At 45.2% G+C, this 16,425-nt stretch overlaps 1 protein-coding gene across 7 annotated transcripts in view; it reads right to left on the bottom strand.

Annotated features, from left to right (window-relative positions):
* Positions 1 to 16,425, bottom strand: part of LOC144094162 (ubiquitin carboxyl-terminal hydrolase 8-like) — a 402,680-nt gene that overhangs the window by 310,305 nt on the left and 75,950 nt on the right. For all 7 annotated transcript variants that reach the window (XM_077628075.1, XM_077628078.1, XM_077628079.1 and 4 more), the window contains exon 3: positions 12,253 to 12,397. In XM_077628075.1, the coding sequence (XP_077484201.1) occupies positions 12,253 to 12,397 (145 nt within the window). The remainder of the gene's footprint in view (positions 1 to 12,252; positions 12,398 to 16,425) is intronic.

Below are 16,425 nucleotides of genomic sequence, written 5' to 3'. Positions count from 1 at the left end.
CTAGGCGGCGCAAGCTGCCGCCCGATACAAAGGGTAAGGCCATTATCATCCATCCAGCGTGTGGTCACATACTGCGCTTTAGTCTTAAGCCTATTCAGCGCAGTGTCACCAAGGCGGATCTACCTTGGTGTCACCACGTCGACAGCGAACGTTAGGATCTGCAAAGTTATCGGCGCTGTGATTGTGTTGTGCATTTGCTTTGCTAACAATGAGTTCTTCTGGCCCCCGCATTAAAAAGAAGCGACGCCAGTTTTCGCTTTAAGAAAAAGCGGACATTCTGACGCAGCTGCTGGAAAAAAGCAAGCGGACTTTTTCAAGGAGCTTGACATTACACCGTCAACAATGGCAACGATGCTCAAAGATCGGGACAAGATCATAAAACTAAATCGAGAGTCGCCGCTGGCTCCCTCAAGAAAACGTCTGCGGCTGGGCAACTACCGTGAACAGCGACTTATGTGGACAGCGACTTTCGAATTATGTGGATAGCGACAGCGCGGCGGCTACATCCGCGGAGCTCACCACCGAAGACATCGTGAATCAAGTGCGTGAGCAAGAAGAATGTAGTAGCGACGAAGACGATGCCGACACTGGATCAGCGCACGAAGAGGAAGAGATTGTTTCCGGCTCGGATGTCCTAGTCTTTCTAGAGAAGACCCGATCATTCCTCGGGCGCTGCAAAGATGTCCCCGATGACGTGCACAGGAAGGTCAAGGATTGATGTGGAGGCGTTCGTCCTGCAGCGCTTGTCGTCTACTCGCCAGAAGAAGATAACAGACTTCTTCAAGCAATAAATTGTAGTTAAACTGTGCCCAGCGTTATCGTTTATTATTTACTTAGCAAAACGTAAATCTGCTGCAAAGGTACGTAATTTTAATTCTTGTGATGCATTACTGACATGAAAATAATGGTTTTTCAGTACTACGATATTTCAAAATAACGATTTAAATTCGGCGGTCCCGTGAAGTTCGTTGTAACGAGATTCTACTGTATTCCTCAATCCGCAGATGCGGTGCCATTGCTCACAAATCGCCATGGCATCTATACGCCAGGGAGAAGGCAAGGTGTGCTATTTATTAAGACAAACTAACGTAGAATGGGCCAGCTAGATGGAAAACAGTGATGGGGGTACGTTGACTGCTATTGCTGCATGAAGAACGGCTTCCAAACTGCCGGCGGGGTACTGGCGCTAGCACTAGAATGGTGAGAGCATCACTCTCGCAATCAAGATGCTCAAAACCAGTCATCGTTTGGAACAGCCTGCACTTTATGTCGGAAGGCAACGTGCAAGCCTCTGGCAGCGCGCAAGAGTGTGTGGCCCTCGCCGCCGCTCGGTGGTTGGTACAATTTCAGTGCCACATTGCCAGCTGTGACAACACATGCCGTCTCTGCTTCTGGCTTGCAAGCTCAGTGCACTTGGAGGGGACACGCAAGGAGAACCCTGTCGTGCAGTGCAGTGCCGCTACAATGCTCTACAGGAGGCTCACATGTTTGCAATTGAGAATATTTCAGCACTTTCCATATCTGAGAACTCCATTTATCTCAAAAATTTTTTCTCACTTTTTAAAATTTCGAGTTATGAGGGCTAAGCACACTACTCTTCAGCTACAAAATAGTGCAAACACAGATTACCAGCAAGTGCAGCAGAAGGCTCTTGAAAATTGCTAATCAGACAGAAGTGAGCAGCTAGTTTTTCTGCTAATGAGCTTGTAAAACAGACTTCTGTTGTGAAACTCCTAGTCACTGGGTGACAACACAAACGCGGCGAAAGATCAGTAAGTAATGAAAACATGAAACCCTGCTTATAAGAGACCTCTCATTTAATAGACAAAACCCCTCCGTAGCACTTATAAGTCGTGAAGGAGTTAAACTTCATTCATTACATTGCTAACAACAGTTACCGCATTCTTGGCTGCCTGCACCGCAACTTTTCTCAGCCGCCTGTTTCTGCTAAACTGACTATGTGCACAAGACTTTCATATGTTACCTCAATAATTTCAACTCGGTTAATACAAAATCTCAGATAATTCCAAAATTTTCCATGGTCCCATAATTCCTAATGCAAATCTGACTGGCTAATTCAAAGCGGCAACCTGCACCGGCCCAGTTAATTCGAAGATCGAGGGTGCTATGCAGGAAAACCTCATCCCGATTTCACCTCAAACCGGTCAAGCGACAGCCCTTCGGAGCTGCAGGATGGCAAAGAGCCCCCGTACTATAAGCATGAAAACCAGCCTGTGCTCTGGCGCATCGCGACCATTCTTGCTCTGTGCCCGTGGCGAGCTGACTGCGTGCAACATCAGTATGTACTGTTGCACCTTTCTTCCCCAAAATTACCATCCAACACCGGGAGGAGGTCCACCTACACATGAAGCTGCCCTATTTTCTGAGTCTAAGCTAGTTTTGGATGAATGGTGGGTAGTATGCGCCCTGCAAATGGCGCCCAGCAGGACGCATGTGGCTCCAGGTGTCAGGAAAAAGCCATTAATTTGTATGCAAATCAGTTCTGCCAAAAGAAATTCGAATTGCGCATCATTCCCTTCATTCTGTTGTGCTGGCGGTCGCTTCCTCTGACAAGCGGCAGTCAGCGCGAGAGCAAACACCGATAATCTCAGATGACCGTCGTGCTGGAATCCGACACTACACCCCGTTTGCAGTTTGGTTCACCACACGAGTGCTTCCGGTTCACCACACGAGTGCTTCCACAGAAGGCAAGGTGAAGAGCCGTTTTTTCGCTTTTGATCTGCATTGCCTTCAGACTGCTGTCCTTGTGATCGCATCAATGCATGTTTGTTGCTTTGAGCTATACGTGCACTGCAATGCGATCCCTGTGCACTGCTGCCGAACGGCATTCGTTATTGCTCTGGTTTTGAGCTTCTGGTGATCTGTGAAACATTTGCCTGAATACACAATGCCGGGAGAGGGGCGTGAAATTGCCAAAGCAATTGAAGACCTTTGACGAGAACTAAGGGCAGAACTTAGAAGTATAAAAGACGGTCTGAATGATGTGACGCAGCTGAAAGATAACATTGAGGAGCTGATAAAAGAAAATAGTCAGCTGAAAGTGGAAAACGCAGACATGTCACGTAAGATTGAAGAGTTAGAGCAGTACCAGCGCTCGAACATTATTTAAATAAAAGGTCTATTTCTTGATGGTGAACCGATAACTGTGACTAAGAAAATTGTTGAGATAATTGAAGAGGTCACAGATGCTGACATCGACATCTGCCACAGGGTTCCCGCTCCTCGGCACAACGAATCCAACATAATCGTTCGGTTTGTCCGTAGTGCCAAGAGGAACGCTGTGCTAAACAAGGCCAGAAAGGTTAGGATGAACGCTAAGCAATTTGGTTTTGAGGTGTCAGACACCATCTACGTTAACGAGCACCTTACTAGGCACGGAAAACCACTCCTTGGTGTGGCCATAGCAAAAAGAAAGGAAGTGCAATGGAAGTTTGTTTGGACAAACGGTGGCAAGATCTTCGCAAAACAAAACGAGCAGTCAACGGTCCTCAACACCACTAGCAAAGATGATCTGAACAAAATGACTGTCGGAGGAGATTGAATTGCTGAAACCAAGGCTCAAACCCACATAGCCTAAAAGCGAAAATGTTTGCTCACAACGGACGCAACTACCATGACACCTGCAGTTTTAACAAATTAGCTAAGGATGGCAACAAGCAATTCACCATATTTCACATGAACACACATAGTATACAAAACAAGCAAGATGATATAAGAGACTTATTCGAATTACTGAAAATTGGATTTGACATTCTGCTATTCACGGAAACATGGCTCTCAAAAGATGATAATCCTCCTTATTTTGAGAAGTGTGTACAACGGGTTAGTGCGGTCTTGTGGCCGAGGAGGCGGTGTTGGCTGTCTACGTTAAAGGGACTATGCAACGAATAAAAAGTCGCTTGTAAATGTTTTAAATGCTTAGAAATGATGCTAAGAAGCATTCACACCAAGTATGAGTCTTCAGAACTGAGCCGGCAATTTATTATGAACTTTTAAAAACAGTGTTTCTTAAAATTCACGGGCCAATTGGTCTGCTCGTAGTGACCGATTTTGGAACTAAAATCGTGGAAGAAAGTCATCACACTACCAATGACGTCACCAGGCCACCACATGCTGTCATTCGCTGGAGCCACGGCAGCCACGACGTCATGGGCACACTTCCGGTAGCCGTGAAAATCATCTGCTCGTGCCGCCGTGCGACCCTCTCGGGCATGCGCGAGCCAGGGCATTGCCTTCGCGCATATGGTTTCAATTTTCCTCTGCCGCCTCCTTCTGTTGGGAGTTCCGGAGCCACTCGCACGGCTCTCCGTGGGCACACAAAGGACTCGATGCCTATCGGGGCCGTAAATGCGAGCACTTGCACCTCGAGGTCCGGGTTTGTTACTGCTAATTACCACAGATGACAAGCAAAGAAACCCAACGCGTGCCGCAATTCAGGAAGGCGAAGAGACCAGAGAGATGCCGCCACGCCGCCGACGCTGCTGCTGGGGGGCTAGGACTGACAACCGGAAGTTGCAAAATAAACAACAGCGGATGACGTATTCATGGGCGGGGCCCAGTCCCAGAGCTGTTTTCTTTATTTTTTTCTGGTGCTCCTCGTGTACTAGTTGAGGGGGGAGAGGAGGAGCGTAATTTTTAATCGTCTATATCTTCGCTGTTGTTGATGCTAGCTCACAAATTCTTGCGTTGGGGTGACGAGTGATGAAATGCCTATCTCTCGTCTGCTTTACGTAATCTCAATTAATTCATTGCATAGTCCCTTTAAGCATCCAGCAAAGTATGAAGTAATTCAAGAATTCTCCACAGTACATAGCCATTTCGAAAGTATAATGGTTCATCTAGATGCAGTTTTTGACTGGAGTCCTGTACTACATGAATGCAACCCAAACAGCGCATACAACTTGTTTTTTGATAAATTGATCCCATGGATGAAGTATTTCCGTTACGGCAAAATAGACCTGGAAACAAAAGAATTTGTAAACCATGGATTACTTCTTTCCTGTTAAAAAAGATAACAGAGAAAAAGAATATGTATCACGCTTTTGTAAAATCTCAGGACCTGAGCACGTTCGCTGCTTTCAAGAAATACAGAAATGAAGTTAGGTACCAGCGAGGTTAGGAAAGCAAGACTAACCTACTACGAAAAACTGTTCGCAAGAGTAAGAAACGATTCCAGAAAGATTTGGGCTGAGGTTAAAAACATTAGTCGTGGAAATACAAATCCAATTATAAGCCTTATAACGCCGTCAGATTTGGTAAACGGGAAGGAAGCCGCATCTGCGCTGAACAATTATTTTCTGAACAGTTGTGAGAACATCAGCACGAATGTAGGTCACACAGAAAAACTTGTGCTACAGGAGCCTGGTGTTGTGAATTCTATACACTTAATCCCAGTTACTCCAGTTGAAGTAGAACGATTGGTAAACAAGATAAAAAGCAATGTTGCTGCTGGTTTCGACGACATAAAACCTGTAACTATAAAATATATCTCAGATATAATATCTCTAATTTTATCCCATATTATCAACAGAATGTTTGAAGTTGGAGTTTTTCCTGAATATTTAAAAATAGCACCCGTTTGTCCAGTTTTTAAAGGTGGTAATGAACAAGCAATCAATAACTACAGACCTATATCTGTATTGCCCGTCATTTCCAAAGGGTTTGAGAGTGCTTTGAACAATAGGCTGGAAAATTTTTTCAATAAATATAATGTAGTAAATTACATGCAATATGCGTTTCGAAAGAAACGATCGTCAGAACTAGCATTACTAGACATCAAACATAACATAATCAATAATTTAGAGTGTAGACGTTATACACTTGGCTTATTTCTTGACTTGAAGAAAGCATTCGATTCTGTGTTTCACACCATTCTGTTTCTAAAACTAAATACGTATGGGGTACGCGGAATCGCTCTACATTTAATGCATAGCTACTTATCCGACCGGTATCAATACGTCAGCGCTAATCAAGAATCTTCTTCATATGCCAAAGTAAATAATGGTGTTCCCGAGGGATCCATTCTCAGATTGTTTTTAATCTATGTAAATGATCTTTGCAGCATACCAAACTCCCCGAAAATAATTATGTACGCAGACGACACTAACGTTTCTTTCGTGAATGATTCACTTATTCAACTTCAATATAATGTTAATTATTACTTGAAACTCCTTTCGGCCTGGCTTAACAAGAATAAATTGCAGCTGAATACAAGCAAGACAAAGCATATGACATTCGCACCCATAAATAAACCAATCAGCACTAATATTGAGAGTAATTTTCATGGTGTCTGTCTAGAGTGGGTTAAGGTTCAAAAATTTTTGGATGTGTGGTTTCAAGACACCTTGTCATGGAATGTTCACGTGTCGAAACTGGCGGCCGAGTTAAGTAAGGCAGAATGTTGTTTTTATAAACTAAGCCCATTGGTACCACAATGGCTTAGAACCTCGCTATATTATACGCTTTTCTACTCCAGAATGTCTTATTGCTTGCTAATCTGGGGAACAACCACGCAGGGCAATTTTCATAAGCTCATAACTGTACAGAAACAAGTCCTGCGCATATTTGAGAACTACCACGGGCAACCGCAATATTTAACGACAGATCCATTATTCAGAAACTATTCCCTGAAAAAGGCTAACCAATTATACTGTTATAGGCTAGCTCTTGCAACATGTTCAGAACCAGAAACTTTACACCGCAGCAAACCCCGCTGCAGAGTACTGCTTGCGCACACATAGCAGAAAAATCCCTATAGTCGGGACAAACTATGGTAGGCAACACGTACAGTTCCAAATACCGTCTCTACTAAATCACACTGAAAAACTACTTTATTTCAGCAAGCCCATTCTTAAGAAGTTCCTCAAGAACGTAATATTGCAAGAAAGCATTGAATTCATTTGATTTATTTCTCGTTTTTTGCTAGTATTTATGGCCTTTCAGTGTTGCTTGTTTTATCCCTTTTGTCCCCTAAAGAGGGAATCAGTTGTTCTCGATTGTAGTTCTATATGTAGTTCTTGTTCTATTTGTAGTTCTATTTGTAGTTCTATTTGTAGTTCTATATGTAGTTCTTATGTTTTGCTAGCATTTATGGCTTTTCAGTGTTGCTCGTTTTATCCCTTTTGTCCCCTAAAAAGGGAATAAATTGTATGTTTCTGATGCCTGTCTGCTGACTGCATACGGAGCAGAGGCCTTTGCCTTTGCTCCGGTTTCTGTTAATCAGAATGAAACAAATAAACTGAAAAAAAAAAGAAACAGCATGATGTAGTTGGGAGAGTGGGATTGACTTATATTTGCAGTCAACTTTTTTTTTTTTTGGCCAGCAAGAGCCACGAGTTGGGACTTTCATGGCAGCATACAATAATCTCAAGTTCGTCCATTAAAGTGCTCACAAGTGAGTCCCATTTTCTTGCTGTGTCAGTTAATCCGATAATTTTTTTTGCAGTCCCAATGACTTCGAATTAACAAGGTTTTACTGCACGTTTCTGCAATTTGGGACCCCGGTTTCGCTTACTTATCCTCCTCCAGATGGTGCATCCCATTCTTTTCAATTAAAACTGCACTAGCAGCATTACTTCAATCAAATTAAACACTGTCACTGCAATCTCTTGAGATCCGTAGAAAAGTGCCATGCTTTAGCCTTTTTTGCAAAATTTATTATCATAGCCAGTTGAGCATGCATTCATTATGCAGCCATCTCATCTCTCATCCCACATCAACCACCCTTATAAAGTAAGCATCAGTAGTAAGACCATTGCCCTTTATAATTCATTTCTTCCTTGCACATCGACAGAGTGGGATCGCTTTCTGCCCAATGTCGCATTAATACTAGCTCACGACTTATTTTTGATATCTGGTAGCTGATCCTGTGTGGACAGTATGTGAAAGTGAACAGTAAGGAACCCCCATTCAGTGGCACACGACATGAACGTGATACCCGCCCTCCCCTATGTCCAAACAGAAAAAAGGAAAACAGCAATAGGAATACAGAAACACAATAATAGGAATAGAAATAGGAAGACGGAACTGTTTCGGGAAAAAGGAATAGGAAAATTTATGGGCCACTTAATGACTGATTAAATACGATACTGTGACAGCCCTGCTTAGTGTCCATTGATGAGCTAGCGATACGAGGCCAGCCAGTTTCCATAAGCACCCCTGTATTTGTTGGTAACTGTTCAATCTCATGTGACGGCTGACTCATGACTAGCAATTTTGTGCTACATATCACGTATCCATCCCCATACTTGTGTAGCAATTGGGATCCCAAAATCATGGACCCGAAACCAGATCACCTGGCAAGCACATGCATCATTCTAGGCATACATATATAGTCGACTTCCAATTAAGCGGACTTCCAATTAAACGGACTTCCAATTAAGCACAAAGCATAAAAAGGAGCATCTTTATTTGTTGCGAAGTCGAGTTTCTTAAGAAAAATAGTCGGTAACTTGGCTCAGCTTTTCTTGCAGAATCGTGCTGCTATAAGTAAGTTCTGGAAGCTGTATAATGTGCCCAAGCACTTCTTCCGCATTACCTTCAGCTGCAAAAAAGCGCTCTGCAAAAGTGAGGCCTGCGGCCACGTCAGCAGCCGTCGATTGCGGCTTGTCTTCAATGTTGCCGTCGACATTGCTTTCCTGGCTTGGTTCGTCGTGGGGTCAAACAATCTCAAAAATCTCACTGTCCATCAGCGCAACACGTTTTGACTGCAGCGCCAATGGCAACATAATCTTCGAAGCCTACTTCACCAAGAACTTTGACGAGATCTGTGCAACTGGTGATGGTGTCTTGTTTGGCACGATCCCATGCTCATGCTAGCATATGAATGGAACTCACTAGATTCACCTTGTATTTTTAGGAGTTCATCATCATCAGCAGCAGCCTGACTGTGCCCACTGCACGGCAAAGGCCTCTCCCATGTCTCTCCAATTAACCCTGTCCTTTGCCAGTTGCGGCCACTGCATCCCCGCAAACTTCATCTCATCCGCCCGCCTAACTTCCTGCCACCCCTCGCTATGCTTTTGAGGAGTTATCCACACACAATATCATGCGCTCGAGGAGGCGCTGCCTGAATAGGACCTTAACATTCTTGATTATGCCCTATTCTATCGGCTGCAAAACAGATGTGTTGGCAGGGAAGGATGCCAGGTGTATAGCACTCAAGGTTGGCATGTTCATGTGTGCACTGCATTGGTCCACAAGAAACAACACCTTAGGGTTCGAGGAAGCAAACATGCGGTCTAGTTTGATTATCCAACTTAAAAATTTCAGACATAATCCATGCCTTCTTGTTCGACGTATAATCGACAGCAAGTGTCTTCATGCCTTTGAAACATTTTGGCTTGGCAGCTTTCCCAATCACAAGCAGGCGACATCATGCTGTGCCTGTCATGTTTGCTGCCACCAGCACCGACACCCTCTCCTTGCTGCCCCTGGCACAGCCATCATTACTGAAAGCCTTGTCTGGTAGCAGCCAAGAGAAAAGTGCGGTCTCATCTGCATTAAAGACTGTATTCGTTTAGGTATCAGCGCAGCTTTTCTTTTTTCCATGCTGCACGTTTCCTGGTACATACCGATGCCTTTTCTCCACACACGATCTTGAAAACCAGGTCTTTAAACGAGTGTCAGCCATACATCGGAGGAAACAAAGTCATCGATCCCCAACACTACTGCAAGCTTTCGGGCTTTCTTCAGAACGACATCACCGCTGAGAGGAAGCGTGTTGCTCCACCCTTCCCTAATCCATACCAACAGTGCCTTCTCTACCTGCGGAGGCACCGATGCACATTAATTTCCGAGCCATCTTGCACTGGTTGTGCTCAAAAGCATCCAGTACTGCGTGCTTGTTATTTATAGAGTTTGGCTTGATCCCGTACTTCCACGCAATGCCTTGCTTGGCGGTGCCTCCCTTTTCTATTTCTTTCAAAGCCTCCACTTTCGTCGCCAGGGCGAGCGTGCAATTATCAGCATCGTGACTACAGTCGAAATCTGAAGCGTGGAATCATCCGCGGAAGCTTCTGACACTGCAACAAAGACACTCGAGGAAAGTGATGCAGCTGGCATGCCTCTCCTCAAAGCACGCTGCCTAATCTCGCACAATCTCGCCGCTCCTAGTATGTTCGTTTTTCAATGACGTACAGGAGAACAACACCTTTAGATACAACGAACTAGGATTTATTTGCAACTACATAAAGAGAAAAGAAACACTGGTCGAAACAAGGGTCTCGCTTCTCCGGGGTCGCTGAGTGTCTGGCTTTGCTGACCTTGGGAAAAGCGATCGTCCCCTCCGTGCAACCGGCCCTCACACACATAAATCGCTGTCACACATCGACACCGCTTTCCCTCGGAGGGACTAGTGGGCGCTTCCCAACTGTTTTAGAAGCGGCCGAGGCGTCCTTCCCTCAGACACAGTGGGCGGCTCGCAATGTTGTGCCGTGAAGACATCTTGGGGGAGCGCCACTGTCTCAAATATTGAACATATTAAAGGGGCCGCGAAACACCGCTTGAAAGGATGCCGATAACGCTTCAGACGGATTCTTTATGTCACACAGATGCTGACTCAAAAAGAATTACGAGAATCGAGGCATAGGAACAGGAGTTATTCAATGAATAAATTTCAAAATACAAGCAAACAAAATGCTGCCCTCAACTCAATTTTGCACGCAGCTTCCCATTACCATTTCACTCTCCCAATGACTACACTTAGTGCGACCAATCAAAACAGCCTATCTGAGCACGTGGCAGAAGTTTCCACTCCATGGTTGCTTGTTCTCTGTAACTCATTCATGCCAAGGCTGGCAGCGCCGTTTGCATGGTTACAACAACGATGTGAACGCCCAGCTGACCCAGCAATGATTCACCGTCACGTCGACGGCGCAGAAGGAAACACTGATCAGTGCCATTCCCTTACTTATGGATCCGAACTCGAGCGCAAGATACTGCGACGGTGTGACAGCCTGTGCAAAATATCAGACACATTTAGTATAGCGCATACTGCTACTGCTTACCGCCAACCATCGCTCGTTGCTCCTAGCGCGCTGGTTGGTCACGGCGAGCAAGGAGCGCGCACTGTTGACGAGAACGTGGCACCATTTGGCGCTGCCGCCCGGTAATCCTCCACAAGCTGATGATGCGCTCTGCCTGCTAAATGTGAAACGAACGCATCCTTCCTTGGAACCGAAACGAATGCTTATAGAGTGCAATGGCTCGATCGGATCGATTCCGCAAAGCCGCTCTCGGATACATAGAGAGTAGCCATAAGTGATGAGTGCTAGGTCATAGGATGTTTACAGAGAGGTGCAAAGTCCTTCGATGCAAAAAGTAGCCAGAGCCTCTGGTGGTGTATCTTTGCTTTACTTTATTTACAGTGCTTTTATCTAGGGCAAAAAAGTTGGTTTTGTTAATGTTATATAAAACAAAAACTTGACAAAACGTATCTCTAGTTATTAAGACAATCTGCAGTATATTTACTCTTGGTCCAATCATCAAGCTCGCACTAAGTGATGTCATATCCGCTGCTAAAAACCACCACTGTATGGTGACACCGTAAGCGCCACTAATTTGTTTTTGGGAGCTAATTAAAATATTAAAAACCGCAGTATAAGCGGCACGATCGATCATAATAGCATCAATATAAATCATTCTATGCAACCAACAGGCAAAACAATGCACTGAAAATGTGTTTCAGGGCCCCTTTAAGCAGTGCTGGAGGCACCCATGGCAGCTGCAGCAAATAATAATCTCGCCGAGTGGCGCTACGGACTGTTGTGATGGCAATGACACCAGCACAGAGCTTCTATGGCACTTGAAAAATTGCTCATTCTATTAAGAAATGATGGCTGCCTCGAGACTGAAAAACCACAAATTATCACACGATTTCTTTTATACAATTAAATGCAAAGCTGATGGGACCAACACTCCACTTCTAATTAACCGAAAATTACAATTACGCGGCTTCGAATTATAGAGAGTCGACTGTATCGAAGAAGAGATGTTGGTTGTGCAATGCCTAAATGGCAATGGCCCTGGCCATGGGCGGAGTCACCTCAGGACATTCAAATGCATTCTGTTCTGATTCTATTCTATTCTACTGTAGTTGATGATGCAAGTACTAGTACAGATTATTGCTGATTAATGTTGATTACATCTGGCAATTTCAACAAATTGTGACTTCTGTTTTTGTGTCAATGAGATAACTAATGTCTTTGCACTGAAAACAGAGTTGCTTCGCACCTTTGTCCTCGGGTAGTCCTTGTGCTTGCGTATGAATTCCACCATGCTGAAGTAGCGCATGTAGAGCAGAAATGACCTCTCCTCATCCCCTGTGCTCCTGTCCAGGTCCGCAGTCTCCAGAACCTTCCTGGCGCTGGTGCACAGCCTGGAAAATGGCCCAATAGTGGTTAGAGTCCTGCCATACGTAGGCTTTCCCAAAGTATTTTTTCCAAAACGGAAAGCTAGAGTGAACCGGAAGACAGGGCGAAGAGAAGAGTACAAAGGTAGAGGTGCGAGCCAGGTGGATCTTCATATTTTACAGCAGCGATGACATTAAGCATCCGGCTGACATACAAGAGGACAGGGGTTCGAATTACGGTGCCCAGCAATTCTCATCAGGTCTGAAAAAAAAAAAAAACTCCGCTTGTTGATGTAATTGCACAACCAGCAGGCCAGGGGTGCGGCCTATCTCGGTGACCAGAACAGACAATGCACTCGTTCACCAGAGCAGGATTTGGCCAACCTGGTGTAGTACTTAGCCACAGCCTCCTATGAACAAACCAATTAACCCTTGGCCCTCAATCTCCAGCGGCTGCGGAGTAACTGACCAAGGCGGCGGTTAGACCAGTGGCGCAGTGGAGGGTGCTAAGAATTTTTGGCTCTGGACAGGCCGCCATTTGAAACTGAACCTGGCAACGCTTAATGTTAGAACCTTATCCAGTGAGGCTAGTTTAGCAGTGCTCTTTGAGGAACTACTGGGAATAAAATGGGATGTTAAAGAGAAGAATGGCGCAGCAACAAGCAACAAGGACAGCAGGAGAGCACACACATACACACAAGCGCCACCAATGGCAGCTCAGTGCTTAGTCATAGGGCTTAGTGAGGTTATGAGGACAGATGAGGCGTAAACAGTGCTCGGTTTCCTTCCCTTCCACGTACCGACTGTTTTCTCAGTTTCATCTTCATTTTACGATTGTTTGCCAGATTATGCACGCGACTGATCCATATAAGCTCTGATGTTTTTTTCAATAAATGTTCAGCTCTCAGTACTGCCCTGTGTTATCGCCTGCCTCAGACCCGTCCTGTTTTGCAGTTTTGCTCCTCACGAGCACTAAGGGCCGGGCACATACTGTGCTGTCGCAGATTAGCGGAAAGACGAAAACTAGGTGCGGGATTTTTCACTAATCAGGATATAGCTGGTAGCATAGAGGAGCTCTATAGTATTAACGAAAGGGTGACAGCTATTGCTATTAGGCTCAATAGGAGACACAAGCTGAAGGTGGCGCAGGCCTACGCGCCTACATCCAGCCATGATGACCAGGCCGTTGAAAGTTAACATGAAGACGTGGAATAGGCAATGAATAAAGTAAAATCACAGTACACTGTACTGATGGGCGACTTCAAAGCGAAGGTGGGCAAGAAGCAGGCTGACGACCACATGGTAGGCGACTATGGGATAGGTTCTAGGAATAGCAGGGAAAAGTTATTAGTAGAGTTCGCAGATAGAAATAATTTACGGGTCATGAATACCTTCCTCCGGTCACCATTAGCAGACAAGGGAATGGGAAAAGGTGCTCAATATCATGACTGAAGCCAGCAGCCACCAAAACCGGACATATTTTTTTAAATTTGTAGTTTTCATTAATTCAAGATTAACAAAATGAAGAAAAAACAACCACATGCCGCAGTGGGAGCCAAACCAACTACCTCAGAATTTTGCGTCCAGCTCTGCCAACTGAGCTACAGCAACAGCTGTCCAACCTTCTGCTTTCAGGGGTATTTACATGGCACTAGCAGTAATACAGGATGTACTAGGTCCGCTGCCACGGTCAAGGTTGGCGCTGCTGAACACTCTCAAGGTTCGCTTACACTGCACATAAATACCCCTGAAAGCAGAAGACTGGACAGCCGATGTCGTAGCTCGTTCGGTAGAGCACCGGACGCGAAATTCAGAGGTCGTGGGTTCTGAACCCACCGGCGGCATGAGGTTATTTTTCTTCTTCCAGAAATGAGAAAACAGGAAGTGGAAATGGAAAAGCTCCAATGGTGAGACTAAAAATGAAATTGACTTCATACTATGTGCTCACCTTGGTATTGTGCAGGATGTGGAGGTCCTCGGAAAGGTGCATTGTAGTGACCACAGAAGAGTAAGGTCTCGAATTAGCCTATCCTCCGTTTCATACATAGCAGGCAAAGCAGCAGAGGCTGCGAATGTAGTCCGTCCGTGAAACCATACTACTCCTACACGTATTTCTTCTTCTTGAATCCTCAGTGTTTCAACGAAAACAAAGTGCAGGATAAAACAAAGTGCTAGCACTGTAAATCACAGTCAAAACTGAGAGGTGCTCAGTGTTCAGGTCCTCTGGCTATAATTTTCACCGAGTGTGGACTACTTTCTAGGGGCTGATAGCACAAGAGTGATTCGACCTACGAGCCACGTATACCGCCACATGTCAGTCTTACTTCTAGACGTCCCGATGAGTTGCAGAACGAAAACACAGCAAGAGGTAAAACGGAGTGCAGGAGGTTCCCATTAACGGTACTTGAGATCTTCCGCAACGAAATATATCAGTGGTCGCTCGAGTTGTGTGGCAAACTACTTTTTGGTTACGGACTTAGCCGGAATGAATAGATGCGCAAGCTTTAGCAGCATTGTCTGCTATGTATGAAACGGAGTATAGACTTGAAGAGGGAACGGAAGAAACTAATGAAGCGGAAGCCCATTAGCCCACTAACTAGCTAATGGGCTTTAGTGGTGGTAAGAGGGAAAGCACAGGAATTCAGAATATTGCTGCAGAACAAATATCAGGCTTTAACTGAATAAAACGATCTTAATGCTCAAACAATGAATATTAATCTCACTGCTATCACTACGCAGTGCACTGTAAAAACAGGCAGTAAGATGGCTCGACAGGATACCGTCAAGCTATACAGGGGACGAAAGATCTCATTAAGAAATGGAAAACCATGAAAGCATCTATTACAGCTCTGCTATCAAAGTTAATAAATATGTTTGTGTTAATCGCACATAAGCAGCTAAGGCCATCGTGCGCCAAGCACAAGGTATATAAAAGTTTTCTGCAGAATTGTATAAAAAATGTTAAAAGTGGTCAGTGGTGTAGACGGCCTAAAATGTTAGTTTCACTACCTAGTGATGCCAAAGAAAAGACATTTTAAAAATAGCCACTAGCAAAAGCTTTAGAGAAAGCCGGGTAACCTCTGCAACTATCCCTGCTTCCGCAAGGATGGCGAGGCTCCCAGCTGATTGGCTAGAGCCTTCTTCTCAGGAATGAGAAACTGGCTGAGGTGTGCTTAAAAGTATGTTTGTTGTTATAAATCACTATACAGATCTAAAATTTTTTTTAAATACCGCCTGTCATTAAAAACTTAAAAACATGTGAAAAGTCAACACGTGCATCTTCACCTAAGAGCAATGCTGGATGGAATGGCACATGTTCATGACACCACGGACAGATGACACCACAGTGCAGCATGTCCTCAACTTGTTCGCTAATCACGCGGCGCTCTGCCGCCAACACACGATATGGCCGCTGTCAAAAAGGCGGGTGAGAACCAGTCTCTATGCGATGAGCGACAGTGGAAGTCCGGCCTAGAGGAGTGCGGGCGACGACAAAAGCAATGCAAAACGTGTGTGGAAGCTGCGCCCGGTGGGCAGAAGGAAGAGCGTCGTCGATGGCGGCTTGGAAAGCGGCGTCGGGCAATGGATCAGGTGCCGAATCGGAATGAAGAGCGTTGATGGAGGAACGGCGGGAGGTCATGGGGGCATCCAGGTCAGAGAGAAGGTGGGCAGGTTGAACTGAACCAGGAGACTAGCCACATAGCAGGGTAAGCGGGCAAGGAGACGGATTGTAGATAAGCATCCTCGTGAGACCTCCGTGAACATGAAGAACAGCAGACGGCAGCGGCAGGTTTTTGCGGTGGACAAAGGAAGACAGTATAAATAAAAGAGTGACGGCTGGCATGGCAGGACATAAGAGGGATACAAGTGCTGAAGCCTCCGGAGCGACATCGACGTCTTCAGTGACGGTGAGCTTCTGCGGATACACGAAATGGAGATTGTCAGCCAATGCAGAAAACTCTACCTCAGCGCGGGCGCAATCGATCACGGCGCTATTTTTTGACAGGAAGTCCCACCCGAGAATCATGTCGTGGGAGATGGCAGGACCAAGAATT

Source organism: Amblyomma americanum, chromosome 6 (assembly GCF_052857255.1).
Source record: "Amblyomma americanum isolate KBUSLIRL-KWMA chromosome 6, ASM5285725v1, whole genome shotgun sequence".
NCBI classification, from domain to species: Eukaryota; Metazoa; Arthropoda; class Arachnida; order Ixodida; family Ixodidae; genus Amblyomma; species Amblyomma americanum.
The sequence above is the reverse complement of the archived record's forward strand: the minus strand, read 5'-3'. Positions and strand labels throughout refer to the sequence as shown.